Raw genomic sequence first — 22,945 nt, 5'->3', positions numbered from 1 at the left:
AGGTGACTGTTGAGAAGGTCGTGTTAGTGCCCCAAATTTCTAAATGTCATTTTTGCTCAGGAGCCACACAGGGACTGCTCCCTGCCTGGATCACCTGCTTCGATTTGCCCCCCTCCCCCGTCCCCCGCCCCCCGCACGCTAGTCCATTCACAGAATTTTCCCAGAGGCATCCGTCTCCCCACTTCCCTACTAGAAAGAGCTTCCTAGTCACTGATTGGTCCAGCACCCCTTCCTGCGTCTCTGCGTCTCTTAGCAACGCCTCCCAAAGCTGCCCTGTTCAGTTGCTGGCAAGCCTGCCTCCTGAGAAAAAGAACTAGCCAGGGCAGCTTAGGATCCCCTCTAACGCACAGACATGGCACTCTGTGTCCAGACTTTCTGGTTCTGCTTTCAGATTCTCCAAGGTTGTATTAAATGACGCCTACTTTTTTTTTGATGCTGGAATATGTGCTTCTCTCACGGGTATTTTATTCTTTTCAGTAAATAGAGTTGACTATTTTAAATTTATTTTTTTATACTTTCGAATAAAAGATATAAACTAACAAACCAGAAATCTTAATTTTTCAGTTGGGAAAACATTCGCTCTCTCTGTATATATATATGATCACATAATTGTTATGTTCCTTCATAATGAATCATAAAATTCACTCCGGACTCAGAGAAACCACAAACACAAACCCTCTCTATCAGTCCACCAAGTCTTCCTCCTTTCACTCAGAGGGCCCATCTCCATCAAGAATCTTCTCCTGACTAAATGGAACAGAGATGGTAACTTTTCTCCTCAAATTATGATGTGCAAATAGTAATTTGCACAGCCTGCCTATTCAGCTATTACCCTACTGTTGACCTACTCTGCTCTGCTCTGCTAAGTCACTTCAGTTGTGTCTGACTCTGTGCGACCCCAGAGACGGCAGCCCACCAGGCTCCCCCATCCCTGGGATTCTCCAGGCAAGAACACTGGAGTGGGTTGCCATTTCCTTCTCCGAAGCATGACAGTGAAAAGTGAAAGTGAAGTCGCTCAGTTGTGCCTGACTCTTAGAGACCCCATGGACTGCAGCCTACCAGGCTCCTCCATCCATGGGATTCTCCAGGCAAGAGTACTGGAGTGGGGTGCCATTGCCTTCTCTGGTTGACCTACTAGTAAACCTTTAATTCTGATGTTTCTTGCATATGTATCTGTCTAAAAATGCCTCTTTGCATATACATCTGTCTGCCTCAAACATTAAGCTTAAAGTAGGAAAAGAAACCTCTGCCTCTGTTTCATGTTTTATAAAGGACCCATGGAAACATATAGTAAATTCTTTTAATAATACTTAAAGTATGTTACACGTAGTCAACAGTGTAAGTCCTACCATTATTTGTAACTGGATTTGTGTGGCACTTTTTTCTCAAAGGGCTCTAGAGGCTAGGAACGAGCTGACGCAATAAACAAAGGCGGCCGATCCTCAGTGGCTCACAAAAAGCACAGAGGTGGCTGGAGCGCAGTTTGCAGAGAACTGTGAGGAGAGCTCTCATCTTGTCACTTATTGAAACAGACAGGATGAGAAGGGGAAAATGCTGCCATGAGCTTCTAAAATGGCCTGAAAAGTAGACTGACTTATTTGAGTTGAAAATATTACAGGTTATTTAAAGCATGGAGTAAACCTAGTTCTTGAGGAGAACAGTTACTGCTATTGTCGGGGGGTGGGGGGATCATTACTCACAAAATAGATTCAGAAAACTAGGTCACCAAGCTCAGCCAGAAATATTACTGTAATTCTTTGGCTATGGGCCCACCCAAGAACTCCTTAAATATTAGTCCAAGTCACAAGATAAATACATTTTCATAAAAACACCACTATGCTAAATTTATGACCCCGAAGATAGTTTGAAATTTTATTCTACTTTGGGTTGATTCCAGCGTCGACAACCAGCCCTTGCTTGCTGAGTCATTGGCGTGGACACCCCACAGTTCACTGCCTGCAAATGTGAATGGGAGGAACGAGATCGTGTAAGGAAAGAAGAGAAAGAACTGGTCAAAGAGAAGCTCGCTTAGTGTGGTTTCATCATAACTTCAAAGTTGAGAAATGTTTAGGGAGCACCAACTATGTGCAACACATGTTATAATAGTCAAAAAAGGGGAGTATCTATCTAAATCCTAAACACTACGCACTAGAACAAGTTTAACTTTCTGAGGTTACAAATATGGAAAAGATCTGCTCTTCTGTCTGCCATTAGAAGGCAACTTCCTTTGGGGAAATCTCAAATCCTTGAGTAACCGGACCTTTCTCCACTGAAGTCCCCAGGACCTCATCAAACCTCGATAGTTCAGAACTCAAGGACTTTGAAAAAAAATACAGAGCCCCCAATGTTCAGAGGGAGTTAAGCTGTGTGCCCTCAAGGCTTCTTTGACAAGATTAGGAAGTGGGAAACAGGGGCATTCAATCTTATAACCCACATAGTAACAGTAGGGAGCTCTCTTCATACACACACAGGCTTCCCTTAATTGCTGTGTTTCTTTTCTGCTTAAAACTCACCAAAGTCTCCCACTGTACTTAGAATAAAATTCAAACTCCTTATTGAGAAGTTAGAGACCCTGTGTGCTCTGGCCCTGCCTACCTATGGCTCTGAGTAAGTTCCCCAGTAACTTATGCCCCTGATGGCCCCCAAAATACACAGGGTGGATGCTAAATTGCTTCAGTTGTGTCCAGCTCTTTGCAACCCGTGGACTGTAACCCACCAGGCTCCTCTGTCCATTGGAGTCCCCAGGCAAGAATACTGGAGTGGGTTGCCATGCCCTCCTCCAGGGGATCTTCCCGACCGACCCAGGGGCTGAACCTGTTTCTCTTATGTCTCCTGCATTGATAGGTGGGTTCTTTACCACAGGTACACAAGACTCTTCTGCTAACCCTGTCTAGAACTTTCCCTCCCTGTTCTCCCCACGTGGCCTCCTGCCTGTCACTCAGGGCTTAACTCTGAGGTCACCTTCTCTCCTCAGACAAACCATTCATTCGTGCACCCTCCTCTCACCACCGCTTCTGTTATAGTTTCTTCCAAGTACTTGTGATGATCTGAAATCCTACGCTTTCGTATCGTTTGCTTGTTTACCATTCCCTGTAGGAGCAAGCACTTTGTCTACTCACTGCCTGGAACAGTGCCTGCCCTGTAGCTGGTGGTCAAGACATATTTACTGAATAAGTGAATCCAGAAGTTATTTGTCCAGCAACTTTATCCACCCATAGCGTCCCTTGTGGCTCAGCTGGTAAAGAATCCACCTGCAATGTGGGAGACCTGGGTTTGAACCCTGGGTTGGGAAGATCCCCTGGAGAAGGGAAAGGCTCCCCACTCCAGTATTCTGGCCTGGAGAATTCCATGGACTGTATAGTCTATGGGGTCATAAAGAGTCAGATATGACTGAGAGACTTTCATTTTCACTTTCAGTGTGACTACAACAGTTTTATCTCTGAACGCACAAAATTTAGAGGAAAAAAAATCCTTTTTGCAACTTGCAAGATTTTCTGTCAGGTAAGCCACTGAACCCTTCACATAGTCTTTTTACTTTTACTTTACACAATTAACAAATGTGCCTTATAATTTAAACATTTGCTGTCTAGTTTCCTGCCTCTGGTGGATCAAAAGAAGTATAATAGAGGTGCTGAGCAGTGCTTAGTCACTCAGTCATGCCCAGCTCTTTGTGACGCCATGGACTGTAGCCCACCCAGCCCTTCTGTCCATGGGGATTCTCCAGGCAAGAATACTGGAGTAGATTGCCATGCCCTCCTCCAGGAGATCTTCCCAACCCAGGGGTCGAACCCAGGTCTCCCACACTGCAGAGATTCTTTACCATCTGAGCCACCAGGGAAGCCCAAGAATACTGGAGTGGGTAGCCTAACCCTTATGCAAGAGATCTTCCCGACCCAAGAATCAAACCAGGTCACCTGCACTGCAGGCGGATTCTTTACCAGCTGAGCTATTAGGGAAGCCCTATATCAGAGGTAGATGCTAATAGCACCAAGAAGGGATAGGCCAGCATGGAAGAAACGGAAGCATTACTGAAAAGCAAAGAGAACTCAGCCAGCAGATCTGGGGCATCATGTATAGAAGCAAATGATCTCACGGATCTGCAGCTGCCAGCAAGCAATACTGCTGTCACGGTGACCGCCCAAGGTATCAAGGAAATTAATTATGTTGTACACACGTACATGTGTCTAAGGAAACAGGAAATGTTAAGTGATCCTCGAAAAATTTTTGTCCAAAGTGCTATTTTAAAGGCCAAGCGAAATTTGGTTTTCTAAGAGAATTGATTTCTGTGGAACATGTTAGAGGACCTCTTCCTCCCCCCTCCCTCCCCATCCCTTCCCACAGTTATAACTGTGCAGCTGAGCAGCTAGAAAGTCACACGATCAAACGTGACTTTCAAACATGGCTCTCTCTCTGCCATTGTGGTATGTTCTTTTGGGTTCTTTTCCTGACCTCGACCTGATCTTTTCTTCATCTTGCCACTTACTTATATTCTCCTGGAACTGATTCTTTATCACTAATTTAGCTTCGCCAATAGTTTCATTTTGTATGTTCTAATTGTGGAAGTGAAAGTGATAGTCACTCAGTCCTGTCTGACTCTTTCTGACCCCATGGACTGTAGTCCTCCAGGCTCCTCTGTCCATGGGATTCTCCAGGCAAGAATACTGGAGTGGTTGCCATTCCCTTCTCCAGGGGATAGTTCAGACCCAGAGATCGAATCTGGGTCTCCTTCATTGCAGGCAGATTCTTCATCATGCTCTGGTTGTCGGGCACTGTAAATCCTTTACGGACAAAGATTAAGTGAGATCGCTCTGCTTAGGGCATGGGATGGATGGGGTGACGTTTTAATTGTTACCTTGTCATATAGTCAGACTGAGAACTCAGTGAAGGGTAACCAAGCTCCCTGCAGATAAAATGGAATTTTCAAATGACAGAACAGGGTAAGTGCTTGAATAGGGCCCTGGGGCTTTTTAGCTCATAATCTGCTGGAACTGGTAATTGAAAGGTTAATGCAAAATCACACATCCTGAAAATTGAAAGTTAGATTCCGAAAAGTTAAAATCGACTGAAAAATAATCACAGGAAATGTGCACAACACGAAGGGCAGCCAGAAAGGAGCCACAGCTGCCGATTCCTTTGGAACCAAGGGAAGCGGCCTTCCTCGCCGGGCAGGCCTCGGCGCCCCGGGGCGGGGACCCCGGGGAGTGGGAGCTCTTCAGATACAGTTCAGCTCAAGGAGCCATACTTCTCCGCACTGTCCTTGCTTCTCAGATCCTGTGGGCATCCAGGAGTTGCTGCGACGTCGAATCACACATGGAACCTGAAGGGCTAAGGAACCCTGCTAACCTCACCTAAGGAGGTTTCACCTGAGGACTTAGGTTTGTGTGAATCTCGTAGCATCTTACAATCTCCAGAAACCTACAAGGAGGATGTCTCTGGAGGTCCAGTGGTTAAGAAGCTGCCGATACTGGGAACACGGGTTCAGTTTCCTGTCCAGGAAGATTCCACATGCTGCGGCGAGAGCCACAGCTTGAGAGCCACAGCGACTGAGCCTGCATGCCAACAGCCTGTGCTCCACCACTGAAAAGCCCACCTCACTGAGACCAGCGCAGCCGTAGACTACTCAGTTGTGTACATGAAGAACACAATTCTTTTAAAAAAAATCCAAAGGAAAAGGGAAAAAAGGGGGAAAAAAAAGCCTTTGAAAGAGAAAACTTGCCATATTATGCCCAGTAGCATATATTCATAGGTTTATAAATAGATTTATAGAGAAATAAATCTATTTATAAGCCATATCAGGCAGTAATCTGAATCTAATATATTGCTTCTTCAGGGATTCTTTTGCTTCCCAAGTGGCACAGGGGTAAAGAACCCACCTGCCAAGGCAGGATCTCCCGCAGGAGACGCAGGTTTGATCCCCGGGTGGGGAAGATCCCCTGGAGGAGGTCATGGCTACCCACTCCGGTATTCTCTCCTGGAGAATTCCACGGGCAGAGAAGCCTGGCGGGCTACAGTCCATGGGGTCACAAAAGAGTTGGACACCACTGAGCAACTAACACTTTCACTTCACACTTTCTCTTCAGGGTTTCTTTTTAAAAAATCTCTCTAAAACCTATAAGCACTGGCTTCCCCAAAATCTGAGAGGGCTCAAGTAGGACACCTACACAAAGCAGTGACTAGAAGTTGTAGGTGAGACTCCCTGAGAGTGTCTGTTACCTACGGGGTTGGCTGGCCACAGCGGCCCCCTTCCCTGCAGGTCAGTTTCTAGGACCTTCCCTCCCGCAGGGGCTGTGACAGGCTTGAGCTCTCAGTAGAGCTGCCCTCACCATGGGAGCTGCCTCGGGCCCGCCCCCACAGAGCAGGCTGGGTGGGCACCAACCCCCAACCTGCACTGGGCTGAGAAGCCTCCGCCCAGGGGGACAGGGAGGCAGGCCCGAGGACCCCGATCTTTAACGAGAGGAGACACACACCTGGGAATGGTGGGGGACCGTGTTCCTCCCCGGGGAGTAGGGAGGAGAGGAAACAGACGTGCAGAAGGAGGAGAGCCAGTCAGAGAAGAGGGCAGGGAGGGCACAGGCCAGCGGGCGGGATGCAAAGACACCTGGACCCTCCGGGGCCCTCGAGCGGGGGGTCGGAGGCCCAGCTGCACCTCCACGCGGGTCCACCCGCCCGACGCTTGCAGGCAAGGACGCTTCCGCTCATGAATTCCCCCCTCGGGGGTGAAGTGGCCTTGAGGGTTTCTATCACACCCAACCAAGGATCCTAGCTAATCCCCAAGCAATAGAGCACTTCTGTTCAAGGGCACAAAACGTGGCAGTTACAGTGAGGCAACGCCTGGAACAGATTCCAACCGGCTGAGCGAGGGCCAGCCTCTTTGTCATTCTGGGTCTCAATTTTGGAATCCATTTCCAGTCTTCTCTTTGCTGAGTAATTGACTCATGGGACTACAAACACCAAACAATCCCTTTCAGCATATGTATTTCCCTTAAACATGGGAGGAAAACAAAACACAATCTCTGCTTCCCTGGGGGCTCAGACGGTAAAGCCTCTGCCTGCAGTGTGGGAGAGCCGGGTTTGATCCCCAGGTTGGGAAGATCCCCTGGAGAAGAAAATGGCAACCTGCTCCAGTACTCTTGCCTAGAAAATTCCATGGATGGAGGAGCCTGATAGGCTACAGTCTATGGGGTCACAAAGAGTCGGACATGACTGAGTGACTTCACTTTGATTAAAAAAAAAAAAAAAACCAACTCAATTTAATATTTTCTCCAAATACTCTCAGGCCAAACCTAATACTTGATGAGTGCTACCAATATTTTATTAAAAAAAAAAAAAAGTTAACACTTGAGATTGGAAAATAGGATATATGTTGGTGTACAATGTTTTAAAATGTGTTTTTAGCTCCTCTTTATCCTCTGGATACTGGGGAGGCATCTAATTTTACCCACAAAGGAAGTTCCCAACAGTAAGGACTTTTAAACACGATAGACATATAGAGATGTATCATTAAAACCCATACTTTGGTGGATTTTTCACAAACATGGGTGGAAATGGATTGGCAAGAATTTAGAATCCTGAGCTAGAGAGTAGGAAACCAGAGTCTGATCTCTTCATATTTCAGGAATTTGGACCCAGACTGAAGAGAACACCTTTACTTAGCTAATGTTAGCCAAATCACTTCACTAATCTGAACCAGACCCTGGGCCCCAGCTCCCACTGAGAATCTTCCCTCCATGTCTTGGGGGGAACCACGTCAAGTGGTCCACGTGCTCTCTGCCCTCTTCTCCCATCAAAGTGCAGAAAAGGGTGTGGTTCCACGAGAGGGGCCCCGCACACTGACCACAGGACGTCTGTGCGAACGTCAAAGGGGAGGGGTAAGGAGAGAAAAAGAGTGAGAGGAGGTTGTCATGGGAACGCGGAGGCAAACCACAAGATGAAACAGAGCTGAAACCTATTCTGCTATCTCAGGCTTTGTTTATCCAAGTAAGAAATCAAGGCATCTATGTCAACAGCCAGGCAGGGTAAAATAGACCAAAGATAAGCTTTTGATTCCAGTCAGTGCAGTCTTCTAAACACTAAAATCCCCCTTTAAAAGGGACCCCACTGCACATTTATCTACATCACTGTTCAAATTACTATACGGCATTTGTGTGAGCTCTCTCTTTGTTCTAGCTTCTTTTAAAAAAATTCTAAATTGCTCACCAAGAATGATGACTATAAAGATAGGATTATCTAGACTTTTATCATTCTGTGTGCAGAACAGTTTCTAAACTCACAACAGGCCAAAAAAGTCAAACAGGCTTGAGGAATTAAACATTAACTCCAGATGAGATCAATGACTCCTCCTGGGGGTGAGGTATACCTGGGGGTCAGTATTCAACTTCAGAAGGGAGTTTCATTCAACTTGCATCCGGTCAGAGAAAGAAACATTAGTCTTTAGGGGAGAGGCGGCAAATAACCATGGCCCTAAATTTTGCGGGGGATTTGTGTTAATGTCCAAAGAAGGTGCTGACTCTATCACTGGGTGTTAACCCTGCTCCCAGGTTTCATTCATTCAGCTGATCGTGAACTGCGGATCCTGTAGAGAGGGTCCCAAGCCCTGGCTGAAATTCCGCATCGCCCAAGACGTACAAGCCCACTGCATGTAGCTTCCCTGCCGTGAAGCCCTTTAACAGAATAACCTTTAGAGACGAGGAGAAATTAGATTAGCTTCATCCTTTTACCTCATTCCCTTTCTGGATCTGAAGATTCATACTTATCCTAGAAGGTCAGAGCTGGAAAGGCCTCAGGGGTCAGACGGGGTAGCCTCGCTTTGCTTAGTGAGTGGTCAGGGTGCTTAGCTAGCTGGTTGGCAGAACCAGAGCTTCACTTCACTCCCCAAATCTCAGGGGCAGGGACCTTTGCTCTATATAAGAACTCTCGATCAAAAATGTAATATACTTTACAGACATATTTCAGACCCCGGTTTTGTTTCAAGGTGAGACACAGAGGGTTAGAGCTATTCTTTCCAGCCTGCTGTGTATAAATGGAACCCCTCCCCCTTGCCCTCAGCACCTCAGGGAATGACTGTCCCCCGTTTCCCAGGCCCTGACCCCCAGCCCCAGGGGAGACCCTGTCCATCCTGCTCACTCTCACCCTCCCTTCTGAACCCCAAACACTCCTAGCAGCTGGTGAGGAAAACTCAAAAAGCTGATTGTTTTTGAGAGAGGAAAGGAAGAGAAAGAGGAAAACCAAAATAAAGAGGTAAATTTCCTGGAAAATTTAAAGCTACAGATGGGGTTTGTAGGCATGGGGTTTGACATTTGGGGGCAGATTTTTAATATTACTAACTACCAATTTTCTAACGTCATCTACACACCAAAAGTCATTGTTATGTCAAAGCATAAAATAGGTCAGATAGGAAGACTTAGTAAAACACAACAGTAGCATGGAAAATCCCCAAAATGATTGTAGAGAAAGGTTTTTTCCCCTTTTCATTCGAATCGTGTCTGTTTTCTGCATCTTTATATCGTTAGCCCCAGACTTGAGTCACATGTCGACAAGGCCAGGTCTCTAGACCTGAGGATCCAGAGGCCCCTTCCCCCAAGCCCCAGGAGTGAGTCCAGACCCCCCCAGTCCCAGGGGCAGTGGGCTGTCTGCCCAGGAAGGCAAGGAGAGCGGGGCTCCAACCTCCGCGGGGACCCCAGGAACTCTGTCCCCTTCACTTCTGTTTCCTGGCCTTGGGTCACTGACCATGCTCAAGCCTCTGTCTCCTCATCCACGAAGTGGGTACAGTGATAAACTACAACCTCAGTGTTGCGAGGTTCTGATCAGAGGGGACCATGTCCTGGAAGCCCTCTGTGGGGCACAGAGCACAGTAGTCATTTTTACTGAAGCCCAGTCATGGTTTGAATGAAGAACTAAGTGATTTGGGTGCTGCCGCCACTCCTTGAAAAGATGTAAGTCAGCAGGGATGGGAGGACGGGAGTCCCTCACTCTGGACTCAGGATGAGAATTCCTCACTCTGGACTCCGTTTATTTCAACAATGAAAGAATGCTTCCTAAGTCACTTCAGTCGTGTCCGACTCTGCAGCCCTATGGACGATAGCATGCCAGGCTCCTCTGTCCATAGGATTCCCCAGGCAAGAATACTGGAGTGGGTTGCCATGCCCTCCTCCAGGGATCTTCCCAATCGAGGGATCGAACCTGCATCTGTTATGTTTCCGGCCTTGGCAGGTGGGTTCTTTATCACTAGCGCCACCAGGGAAGAATGGACGTGGCTATTTAGAGCGCAGGGAGGAAGAAACTTGACGCTTAGGATCTAGACTTGTCTGCTTGATACCAGGACCTCCATCCTACGACACACATGTAGGAAAAGATTTTTGCTCCCATATAAGCAACATTTTGCTTTAATAAATGTAGTAAGTATTTTGTATTTTTTTTTTTTACTATGTCACGCAACATACGGGAATCTTAGTTCCCCAACCAGGGATCGAACCCATGTCCCCTGCACTGGAAGCACAGAGTCCTAACCACAGGACCACCAGGAAATTCCCAATAAATAGAGTAATTGGTCACATTTCTATGTATGTATCGAATGAAAGGCCTCTCAACTGATGGTTCACAAGAAGTCTGCTGCCACTTTGCTGTGACCTGAATAGCTAAATTCCAACGCATTCAGACTGGGCAGTGCTCAGGCACTAATCTGTCAGACCCAAGGGCGTGTTCACGTGCCCAGGGCCGGGCAGGTGGAAACCTCACTCTTCTGACTCTTCCCTTCTCTAACACCAAGACCAGGCAGAGTCACTTGGCTGGTAACAGCCCCAAGCATCTGAAGGACTTGGGGTTCTGAAGGCTGACTTCTGGGCTTCCCTGGTTGTTCAGATGATAAATAATCTGCCTGTAATGCAGGAGATCCGGGTATGATCCCTGAGTCGGGAAGATCCCCTGGAGGAGGAAACGGCAACCCACTCCAGTATTCAGGACTAGAGAATCCCATGGACAGAGGAGCCTGGCGGACTACAGTCCATGGGGTCGCACAGAGTGGGGCACGACTGAGTGACTCACACTTCACATCTTCCCTGGGGCAGAGAGCATCACATCATGTGACTGGCTCGGTCGAGGCTAAGTTTAGCCCTGCTTTGTCCCCCCACCCTGGAGTCCCTCACTGACCCCTCTGACTCCACGCTTCCTGGCCCTACCTGGCCCCATGGACTCTGCTTCCCTTCTCTCCCCTAAGACAGGGCGACCAAGAGACCCTCACTGGCCCCACAGCAACTGCCAGGCAGGTGGGTCCACAGTGTTTTCTGATGGGAAAACTGAGAGCTCTGGTGGTTTGCTCAAGGTTAGGACTTGAATTTCCAAGTTTTTAGCCAGGAATCTTGCCATGCTTGCTTTAGATGGACCAGAGGTCTGGGGGCCCGTTAGCACACGTAGCTAAATGGGGCAGATGAGGCAGAACCCGACCCATCTGGACCAGCTCCCTCAGTGCCTCGCCCGAGAGAACTGGCAGCAGCTCTGGGGCTTTCTTACACCCGGAAGATGGAGGAGAAAGGCGGGGAGGAGGAGTTCTCAAGTCACCAGAGCGGCCTCCAAGCACACAAACAACTGCCTGTGACCCTGGATTCAGAGCCTGGGCTCTGACGCAGCGGTACGTCATTCCTCTTAAATCCCTGTAGGAAATGCTTGATACACGCACCAGGATGGAACGTAAACCGTTTCCTAAGGAAGCACGCTAGCATCTCTCTTCTTCCAAGAGTTTCGCTCCAAAGAGAACTTGAGCTCATCCTCTCCCTGATTTTCCACCATGACTCTACCGGCTGCCTGTTAAGAGGAAAGGGGCAAGGAGAGGCCCCTAGAAGCCCATGGGAGAGAGACAGGGGCTCCAGATGAAGGCCAAGTCTTGGGGGAGGTTCCCTCCTGATGTGACTTTCATGCATTTCTCTGGTGACTTCCCCAGGAGCCCCCTCCCCGGGGACCATCCACACACTCCAACAGGAGGGCCCCTCCTCCACCCCATTCCCACCACCCCTGCTCTCGACATTCTTCTTCACGCTCACCCTCACTGCCTGTATGTGTGCAAAGTATAGCAAGTTGCCCATGCTGTCAGGAAAGGAAACGCAAAAGCATACCCTTCAGTTCTGTCCACCCATTCCGGGATTGGGGCACCTGAGCTGGGTGGAGCCGGGAAGATGGGCTCAGACACCAGCTTGGTGAGGAGGCTGAGTGGAGATGCTGAGAATAAAATGCTAATAGCAAAGAGGAGGCCTGGCCAGGACTGGAGCTGGCGGAGATGCTGGGCTACCCTTTCCTCCCAGTGGGAAGGAAAGCGGGGGGGCTGGAGGCTGACGCCCAGGGCGAACATCCACCTGCGGGCAGGGATGCAAGGTGGTCCAGTAGGTACAGAGGGCGCCTGGCACCTCCACCATCCCCCACCCTGCCGCCTCCACCCTGAAGCCTCCCCAAGGCTCCATGCCCATTCTGGGGAATAGGTTTTGCTTCTGTCTTTTCCACTTGGGAAGGAAGAGGAGTATTTTTGCCTAGCCACTTCCCAATTCCTTCATCTGAAGTTGGGGGATAGGAGCCTGCATTTTTCCAGGAGGTTATGCAGCTAAGTGGTTATAGGCAAAAACGCCCAGGATAAGGCTGGCACGGGCTCAACAAGTGCCTGTGTGCCTCCTCCATCCTTTCGGTTCCCCATAAAGGTTGCCCATCCCTATCCAGCTCTCCTGCTCTTTCCCTGGCAGAATCTTGGGAAGAGCTATTCACTCTCCCCTTCCATACAATAAGCTGCTGGTGCAGACGGAGCAAAGGGGAAGGGGCCAGGCGCGCACAGCGAACAGGCGACCCCAGCGCGAGGAGCTGGGGGCCCTGCGGGACATCGGCCGCCTCGTCCACTCTTGTCTTCTCCGGGAAGAGAGCGGGTCTCAGGGATTCGGCCGCACACACTTTCTTACCTTGAGAGGCTGGGCGGCAGGCGGGGCGGCGCAGCTCCTGCTGGTCTGGAGGGGCGCACGGTGCCTGCAGAGCCTGGCGCGGCTGGCCCGCGCGGGGGTGCCCGCGCCCTGAGTGCTCCGCGGGCGCGCGGGGCTGCGGGCCGACGCCTCGGCTCCGCCCCGGGACCCCGGGCTCTGAGCGCCGTCGGCAGCCTGGGCCTGCGGAAGGGAGCACCCCGAGGCGTCCCGAGCCTGCGGGCCGGGACGGCCAGGACCGTCCGGCCAGGGAGTCCAGCCCGCCGAGGGGCTGCGGCCGCCGTCGGCCATGCCGGGAGCCGGGCTAGGGGGTCTGCATGGCCGGGGCTGCCGCCGTCCACGCGCGCTGGAGGCGGGCGCCGGGGAGCGCCTGCGACCGGGGGGTCCGCGAGCGCGCCCCCTCCGCGCATCCAGGGCCCGGGTTTTCTCCTCGCCCTGCGCGGGAGCCGAGCAACAGGGGGCAGCTGGCGCCGCGGTCCCACGGCCCGGCCTCGGCGGGGGAGGGCCGGCCCGGGGAGGGGGCCCGAGGGCCCCGCCCGCCGAGGAGCCGGCCCCGGGACCGGGGAAAGGGCGGCCCTCCTCCGGGCCCCCCGCGGCCGCGGTCCGCGCTGGAGCCGGGGCGGGGCGCACGCGCGCAGGGGGCGCCCGCAGCTGCACGAAGAGGAAGGATGTTTTCGTCTGCTGGTGCCGCTCGGCCATGGCCTCCGGGGGGCTCGGCTGGGTCCCGCCGGGCCGGCTTCAGATCTCCAGGGATGCGAAGGTCGGCAGCGGTGGGCGGGCGTGACCTGGCCTCATGGCTCCACGACGGCCTGACCCTGAGGAAGCAAAGGACACACCTTCAGCCCCGGGGGTCTTCAGGGAGTGTGGAGGGGGCTGACCCAGCCGCGGGTCTGGGCTCTGCACTCAGTTCTCAGCATCGCAAGAACAGACGGGGCTGCGGGGACCCGGGCTGGCAGGGGCGGTGGGGACTGGGCTGCCCTCTGCCTGGGGGGTCTGAGGAGTTCTGTCCTGTGATCCGGCCCCCTCCTCGTGTTTGAAATGAAGACACTAAAGTTACTGCTTTCCTCGTCTATCCTAACCTCCATATTAGCGACACCTCTTGCTTGACGTCTGACCCTGGGGCAGGTGTGATGGAAAGTTGAATCTCCAGGACACTTAGAGGCTCACTTTCAATCCACCTCTCTTGCATCGGTGAGGCACAGTTGTAAACAACTTTGATGTCTTCATCAAGTTCCTCTTTAAATCCCGTGATTTTTCAGGAATTCCCCAGGGTAGTCCCAGAGTCCCACAGAAAAATACTAGGCATCCGTACACACATGCAAATAGTTAAAATAAAGATGAAAAAGAGAAAATAAAAAAGAAGTAAAAAAAGAGAAAAAGATGAAATAAGAAAATCTATCCAGGTGACAAATCAGGCAGGAGGGTTGCTAAATTATTTTTTTAAATCAGTTTTCCTACACTCTGAGAACAAGAGGAAATCACCTGAAAACTCATCCAGTAATTCAGATTAAGAGGGTTACTACAGGGAAGCCTGGCGTGCTACAGTCCATGGAGTCGCAGAGTCGGACACAACTGAGCAACTGAGATGAACAGGCTCAGTATTCCTCACAAAGGAGAGGCACGCTGGCCTTGACCCTGGGAAGAGGACTGCAGTGGGTGGAAAAGGTCTTTTCTTTATCAGTTTGAGCTTGACTGGAAGGGAATCAGGAAGCCATCCTCCGAGACAAACTGGCAGGGGCCCGGAGAGCTGGCAGTGCCCGGGCCTGAGCCTCGGCCCCCTGGCCCCTGACATCACACGGGCGGCAAGCCTGCAGTGGCCAGGCCCGCCCTGGCTGACCACCGCTGCCTGGGCGAGGCTGCTTGGAAACTCTCAGAGGAGGTGGTGGGGAGTTCGTTCTCCTCCTTAAACGTCTTTGCACAGCATTTCCTCCCAAGTTTATGGAGGCTTCTCCTTGTTTCCAGACAAGCTGACGAATCACTCAGCCTACATGTGCCCAGAGCTGCCTGGGCCAGGCTGTGGACTCCGTAGCCCCTTTACAACAGCCACCGTGACAGAGAGAATTTCAGCCAAAGATGCCTCCATGTCTCAAATTCATCCACTGAAAGAATGATGTGTTGATCTGATTATACTTAATTTCAACAAAAATCCCGCGTGAGTAATGTCTGGGTAACTCGCTCACTCTCCTATAAAAGAGCTTGCTTGGACGTTGCAATCACTCAGCAAGTGCTAGTTGGTTAACTGATGCACTGCTGGTAACGGGAGAAGCTCTGCCTTCCTACAGAACAGAGATCTGGAAAGAAGAACCACTGTCTTGCTTTAGCTTTCAGGGGTGTGGACATCACAGCAGGTGTTCCGCAGGCCTCGTCACTCACAGTTCAGCCCAATCCACTGCGCAGGTGAGGAGGTGGAGTGCAGAGGGGTGAAAGTGTTTGTCCCTCAGGCACATCGGACTCTCTGCGACCTCGTGGACTGCAGCCAGCCAGGCTCCTCTGTCCGTGGGATTCTCCAGTCAAGAATACTGGAGTGGGTTGCCATTTCCTTCTCCAGGGGATCTTCTGGCCCCAGGGATCGAACCCTGGTCTCTTGCGTTGCAGGCAGATTCTTTATCGTCTGAGCCACCAGGGAAGGGAAATATTTGCCTTTTTACCACAACTGCCCCAGATGGGCAGGGGCTTCAGGAACCATCAGATGAGAAGTCTCACTTCAATTCCAACCTGCAGAAAGAACAATGTTCCAAAGGACTGTGGTGGAGGGATGACTTCAGGCCACTTCTCTCTTCTGACTTTCTACTTGCAAGCCTTGCCACGGAGGTGATTACTGCCAATGTTTCATCACTAGGTAGTAGGGACTGGACTAGCAGAGCAAACAAGTGGCAAACAAACAAACAAAAAAAGGCAAACATATGGCAAAAAAAAAAAAAAAAGAGGAGAGTAAATAAGAGTAACCTCTCGATGGAAGTGAAAGAGGAGAGTGAAAAAGCTGGCTTAAAACTCAACATTCAAAAAACGAAGATCATGGCATCTGGTTCCATCGCTTCATAGCAAATAGATGGGGAAACAATGGAAACAGGACAGACTCTTTTCTTGGGCTCCAAAATCACTGCAGATGGTGACTGCAGCCATAAAATTAAAAGACGCTTGCTCCTTGGAAGAAGCTCTATGACCAACCTAAAGAGCTTATTAAAAAGCAGAAACATTACTTTGCCAACATAGGTCCATCTAATCAAAGCTATGGTTTTTCCGGTTGTCATGTATGGATGTGAGAGTTGGACCGTAAAGAAGCTGAGTGCTGAAGAGTTGATGCGTTTGAACTGTGGTGTTGGAGAAGACTCTTGAGAGTCCCTCAGACTGCAAGGAGATCCAACCAGTCCATCCTAAAGAAAATCAGTCCTGAATATTCACTGGAAGAACTGATGGTGAAGCTGAAACTCCAATGCTTTGGCCACCTGATGCGAAGAACTGACTCACTGGAAAAGACCCTGATGCTGGGAAAGATTGAAGGCAGGAGGAGAAGGGGATGACAGAGGATGAGATGGTTGGATGGCATCACCGACTGGACAGACATGAGTTTGGGTAAACTCTGGGAGCTGGTGATGGACAGGGAAGCCTGGCGTGCTGCGGTCCATGGGCACGCAGAGCCAGACAGGACTGAGCAACTGAGACAAACTGTAGGGCTGCCACTGGGCAAACGGCAGGAGAGCTGAGGGGCTTACCTGAGGACACGCACAAGACACCTCCTCAGTACTGGGGGTCCTCTAGGGAGCTGGGGTCGTGTGAGAAATAGGGGCCGGTGCCAGGAAAACATGGGTGTCTGCTCTGATGTACAGTAGCACAGGGACTGAGAACATGAGCTTTGGTGCCAGGCAGACGCTTCTCTGAGTCCGTGGTGTGGCTGTGTGACCTTAAGCAAGTCACTTAACCTCTCTGATAATGTGTCCTCTTCTCTAAGATGAGTTAACAATACCCACTGCATAGAGTTGTTGAGAGGATTAAGTGGAAGTATCTGTCAAAACCTTATTTAGCATACTATCTTGCATGGAAATGTTCCTTGATAAATGCTAGCAACTCTTAGAATTTATACACACACACTTTTGAGGTCTAAAAAAAAAGAAACCAGGTTGACCCAATGGAACAATTTGAGCTGTTGCGTGATATCTTTTTTTAACCTACAATGGCAATCACATACACGTTTGTATGCTTCCTATCGGATGGGTAAGAACTGAAGAAGTCACTGGGATGAGGGAAGAGGCAGCAGCGAACCTGGCGTCTAGAGTCCTGATGTGGTCATTTACTAGGTGTGACTCACAGCAAGTTTCTGACCCTCAGCGGACCTACCTGAGCAAAATTAATTTCTGCCCTTCCTGCATTACAAAATTGCTTTTCAGGTCAAGTGGGATTATCTATGTAAATGTACTCTGTAAACACAAAATTAATACTCATTAAGTCTGTAAGTCAGGATGTGCTCTGCTTAGTTGCTCAGTTGTATCTGACTCTTTGCGACCCCATGGATGTCAGCCTGCCTGTTATAATACAGTAGCATGAATGACAACTCTAAACCATTGTCTCTGATTTCTGTGAAACCTCAGGACTTTTGTCTGAAAGGATTCTAAGTTGACTTCATATTTCTCCACCACCACTGACCTTCAAGATTCATAAGGTGTGAATGCAAATAACGGACAGTTTAAACTGTACTCTGTTTCTGCTAATGACCTCTTCTCATCACCTGTAAACAGAAAGGAGAAGATTCTAGGACCTTAGTGCAGGTGGAGAGGGGAGTGGGCACTGGGGAGAGACTTCAGGACATCTCTGGCTCCAATCTCGTGACGGCCTCGTGGAGTCGGCAGCTGAGCCCCCTTCCGGAGATGCAGAAAGGGACAAGGGAGGTGAGAGGACTTGCTGAGAGCAAGTTTGGGGCTCAGGAGCAGCAGGAGGTGTCACCTGAGCCCGGCTCCCTGCTCTCTCCTCTAGACCAGTGGTCAGTACACACAGCGGGTCCAACCCCTCTGCTCCTCTCTCCAGACCTGGGCTCCCAGAGAGACCCTCTGCCTACACGTGCTGCCTTTGCTGAACAGAGTGGAACCGAGCAGAGCTCTCTGGGGTCCCCAAGTACAAAGGCCCCTCCATGTCACTTGCCTCTTGTTTGAAGATCTCAAGTCTCCTAGATTTCCCTGAGCATTAGAGAGCAGGCTCAAGCAGCTAAAGGGGGCTTCCCAGGTGGCACCACGGGTGAAGAACCTACCTGCCAACGCAGGAGGTGCAAAAGACACACGTTCAATGCCTGGGTTGGGAAGATCCCCTGGAGGAGGGCATGGCAACCCACTCCAGCGTTCTTGCCTGGAGAGTCCCATGGACAGAGGAGCCTGGTGGGCTATGGTCCATAAGGCTGCAAAAAGCTGGACATGACTGAAGCAACTCAGCACACACGCAAGTGGCTATAGATTAGGACAATAGAGACACAGGCCTATGTGTGTTGCGCGCCCCTGAGCTGTGTCACACACACTGTAACTTCCGCCGGAAGGAAAAAGCTGGCTGCATGATGACCACACCCGTGACTGCTGCTGCTCCGCCTTGAGCAGGACTGAGTCTGTGACCAGCACAGCTCCAAGAACTGGCCTCCAGAGAATGGGATTAACACTGTCGCTCATGACCATCTATATTTTTGTGGGCATCAAAGTAATTGTAGCTTGCTCTGCTGATATACATAAGCAGGCAAATAAAACTGTCAGCAAAGAGATGCCACAGACCCATGTCAAAATCTTCCATTCTAAGACCCCAATACCCTTTCTCAGCATTAAGAAGTTACAAAAGATGCACCTTTGTCTCTAATCCCTTTGAAATGAAATAATATCTAACGGGTGGATTTGTAAGCAAGTCTTTGTAGGAACATGTCCTCAGCAAGAAACCCCCTTTCTTGTCATTTCAGCAAAGCTTCATTGTAGCTAACTTTCAACCAGGTGCCCCCAGGCTCTGCTCATCTCCAGTCCAAGCACACTTTCCAGATCTTCTGATCACACAATACTTTGCCTAACTTGTTGATCGTTTCTGTAGATTAAAGAAGTAGAAATAAAGAATAAGCAATTAGCAGGTGGCCAGGTCTCTTGCCTAGCTTCCCCTTCAGTAAGCTCGTGAACAGACTGTGTGAACAAGATGGTGTCTAAGGAAAATCACAAGAAGCAGATAAGCCTGCACACGGTGTGGGATGGTGACAAAGCTGACCCCCCATCTCAATGATTAACTGAGATCCTGCCCCTCCCCTTTTCCCCTTTAAAAACTGTCATGGCTGAGCAGAATCTTCAGAGTTGGTCTTGGGACATGAGTCCACCTTCTCCCCAGGTTGCTGGCTTTCCTGATTAAAGCATTTTCCCTTTCTACCAGCAACTGCCTCTCACTGGGTTTTGATTTTTGAGCTGTGAACCACTAGACGGGAAGTGATGCCGGGAATCTACACCAAGCCTTCCTGCTTGGGCCACACAAATAAGGCTTCGGGACTTTCCAGGACATTCTGTCTACTGGTTAGAAACACAGCTGCACTGTCAGAGCTTGGTTCCCTCCGTTATTGGAAAGACGTTTGCCTAAAAGTGAGCCTGATGCTGGTGGCAGTGAGGGTTATCACTTATGGAATGTCTCTGATATGTCTGACATGGCCAAGGGCAATTTACACATGCGACTTCACATCCTCAGAATAAAGCAAATATTAGACTCTGTCTCAAAGGCAGGGACGTGAAATGTGCAGAAGCTGCATGACTTTCCCAGAGCAACACAGCAATAGTGGACCCAGGTCTTTCCGGCCCATGCCTGTTTCAAGATGCCTTCCAACTAATGTATTTAGAGGACAACATTATCTTCCACTTTACAGACAAGACTTGAGATTTGGAGAGGTAAAAAAAGAAAACTTTTCTCGTCTCCTCCCTGAGTTACAGGACACATGGTCCCCTCAACTCCTCCACCCCTTACTTCCTCCAAACCCTCTCCTCTGTGACTATTTTTTTCTCTCTTCCAGAAGCAAGCCAAGTTAGTTGTTGTGTTTTTTTTTCAGGAGATGACACCATGTCAGCATCCCCTGGTGATGACTATTTATGGAGGAACCAGATGGGACGCTTGGGAAATGCTCCGATTAGAAAGTCTTTCATTCCACCCTGCTTCTGTTTCCTTTACTGCCCGCCACCAGGCCCCAGACACACATGGGGGGTGTGTTCCGTGCGGTTCTTTGTATGTTAAGTTGCCGTATGTCTACCCTGGCATCTGATCACACAGGCTGATACTTTTGAAGTAAAGGAAAAAATTCATGAACAGATCAGAGCCCCGGCCTGAGAAACTTGATCGCTCTGTCCTGTGTCGAGCCCAGACAGCTGTCTCCTCTTTCGTGGTCTTGAGGTTCTTCCTGCCACGGAGTGCTGGGCTGTTAGAGGGGGGCCTTGAAGGGTGCAGGGCCTCTCCCCCAAGGGGCTGGGCTGCATGGAAGGGGAAGCTGGGGGAGGAGTGGGTTTGGGGTCTGTGTTCGCTGGGGCCCGGGTCAGAGCCGGAGGCTGGACGGACTTCACCTGGTCTCTCTGATGGTCCCTTGGGGAGGCCGTCCTCACTGGGAACAGCCTTCACAGACACTTGATCTGCTGAGCAGGGGTGGCGTCAAGTGCACATTTGTAAGATCCTGTTGATCCTGGGGCCCCGGGTGCCCAGTGCCTCCCATCTGCTCTCCTGCTTACCCCTAGGGATACAGAGCATCAGGTCACCTTGTCTGCTTTGCTGACCAGAGGCAAAGCCGGTCCTCAGCCCTCAGTTCTAACTGCACACAGGGCACCGAGGGCACCGGTGCCTCCCAGACACACCCAGGCTGCACTCCCAGCCACCCCATCGCATCCTGGCAGCACCCACCCCGTCCCAGTCAGCTGACCGTGTACCGGCGCCCTGCCCTGTCTTCCAAGCCCCTAGGTCTGCACACTGCCCCTAGGCGATGTGTGGTCGCCGCTGTCTCCAATAGCAGGTCGACGCCACAGCCAGCAGTTTGCCTGCACCATCCTTGCTTTTCCAGAGTTTCCTCCCACTGCTCCCCTGTGCGGGTCCCCTCAGGCAGGACAAACTCCCCAAGCCCACCCTGCAAAGCCTCCCCCTGGACCCTGGCCGAACCCTCCCTTCCCTCCCCTCCCCACCTGTGCAAACCCGCCTCTTGAAGTCCCAGCTAGATCCCTCCATCTCTCTGACATCCTGGCCAGACACGGTGGCCCTCAGTAATCCTCACCTTTCTAGCACTTTCGGCCAATCACATGCATTCTGATGCCAATGGTGGAAGTAAGAAAGAAAAAGACAGAAAGACGTTTTCAAAAGGCTTTAGGAAATTTCTTTTTTCTAACTCCTGACACAGTCTCCAAAGTCATTCAAGATATTTTAATGTTGCAACTCTTCTCTCATAAGTAAAATAGTAGGCTCAATTGTAAACTCAGATCAGAACTACTTATTGGTCACTTTTTAATGGCCACAGGCTGTCAAAGGTATTGAGATGCTACCAAAATATGACTAATTCAGCAGTGAGTCTGGAAAGCTACATGTCTGCTATATTTGCACAGTGAGGCACCGTTTACTTAGAAGTGAAGGAGGTTTTCTCAGGTTTTAAAAGGAACAATCACATCTGTATGATGAGCACACTCTTTTTACCCTCCAGCAACAGCCCTGCATGACAGCTTTGAAGGGAAAACACACTGATCCTCTGCTCCCTCATTCCTTTTCAAATGGGTAGGTTGATCCAGAAGTCAAGGACCAGGGGCTGGACCAGTGTTAAACAGAACCTCTGTTCCACAGAGATGGCGTGTGATCAGTTAAGGCTCAGGGAGGAGAAGTCTAGAATCCAGTGAGGCCGGATAATATTGGGGATGCCTACGTGTCCAGAACAGATTCCCTGCCTCCGTTTTGGGATTTCCCAGCTTCTGCTGTACTCCTTGACGAGAGCTTCTGGCTGAAGGAACACCCCCCACCAACCCTGGAGACAGGCCTAGGCTCTGGTTTGGAGAAAGCGATGGCAGGGAAAGGCCATGCACCGGGCTGCTGTGCTTGCCTCACTCCTTACCAGGAGCACAGAGGTGAGGGTTTAACTCCTGCATGTACAAATTTTTAATGATTTATACTTTTAGATTTTTAACTTCAGAACATTACTGAACATATTTTACTGTAGGGGGTTACTAAATAATTACCGTGTTAGGACCACGGAGGAGAACTCGAATCCTGATGCTTTCTTTTAAGGTAATAAGACAGATCGATTGAACAGCTGCTGTGTCTAACATCAGTGGCACCTACGTCAATGCCAAGAAGTGGCATAAGTTCCTGTTTTAACAAATGCTATTGCGCGTCTGTCTCTTGCGTGCCAGGGAAAACAGAGGTGAGTCTGAGATCAATGCCCAAAGCAGCTTAGACCCAGTGGGATGCGAGCTATACAAGCAAGTAAGCGGCCTTAGAGGCGGAGAAGCTGAACGGCCCCAGGGCTCAGCAGAAGGGACTTCAAAGCAGGGAGATCAATGGAAGATGGCCTTTATGGACTGAATATTTGTGTCTCTCCAAGATCCCGTGGAAACCTAGGCCCAGTGGGATGGTATTTGGAGGTGGGGCATTTGGGAGGTGATCAGCTCATGAGAGTGCAGCCCCTTTCGTGGGATTAGTGTCCTCACGAGAAGAGGTCAGAGGGCAGTTCACACTCTTCCTGCCACATGAGGACACACCCAGGAAGCGGGCTCTCTCCAGACACCAAGTTGGCCGCACCTTGAGCTTGCGTTTCCAGCCTCCAGAGCTCTGAGAAATACGTATCTGTTGTTGATAAGCCACTCAGTTTACAGTACTCCGTGACAGACGCCTGAGCGGAGATGAATGGGATGTTACTATAACCAATACCTAAAAATGTGGAAGCAGCTTTGAAGCTGGGCAATAAAGGGACTTTTAAAGGCAATTCTGGTAAGAGTTCAAAAAGGGAAAGGAGGCCTGTAGAGAGAGCTTCCGTCTCCTTTGCTGTTGCTGTCCAG

The 22,945-nt window shown here is 50.2% G+C and overlaps 1 protein-coding gene across 2 annotated transcripts in view; it reads right to left on the bottom strand.

Annotated features, from left to right (window-relative positions):
- Positions 1 to 22,945, bottom strand: part of PSD3 (pleckstrin and Sec7 domain containing 3) — a 589,734-nt gene that overhangs the window by 468,376 nt on the left and 98,413 nt on the right. For both annotated transcript variants that reach the window (XM_069572780.1, XM_069572779.1), the window contains exon 3: positions 12,930 to 13,759. In XM_069572780.1, coding sequence (XP_069428881.1) covers positions 12,930 to 13,643 — 714 coding nt within the window. In that variant the 5' untranslated portion in view covers positions 13,644 to 13,759. The remainder of the gene's footprint in view (positions 1 to 12,929; positions 13,760 to 22,945) is intronic.

This window comes from Ovis canadensis, chromosome 26, assembly GCF_042477335.2.
Source record: "Ovis canadensis isolate MfBH-ARS-UI-01 breed Bighorn chromosome 26, ARS-UI_OviCan_v2, whole genome shotgun sequence".
Lineage (NCBI taxonomy): Eukaryota > Metazoa > Chordata > Mammalia > Artiodactyla > Bovidae > Ovis > Ovis canadensis.
The sequence above is the reverse complement of the archived record's forward strand: the minus strand, read 5'-3'. Positions and strand labels throughout refer to the sequence as shown.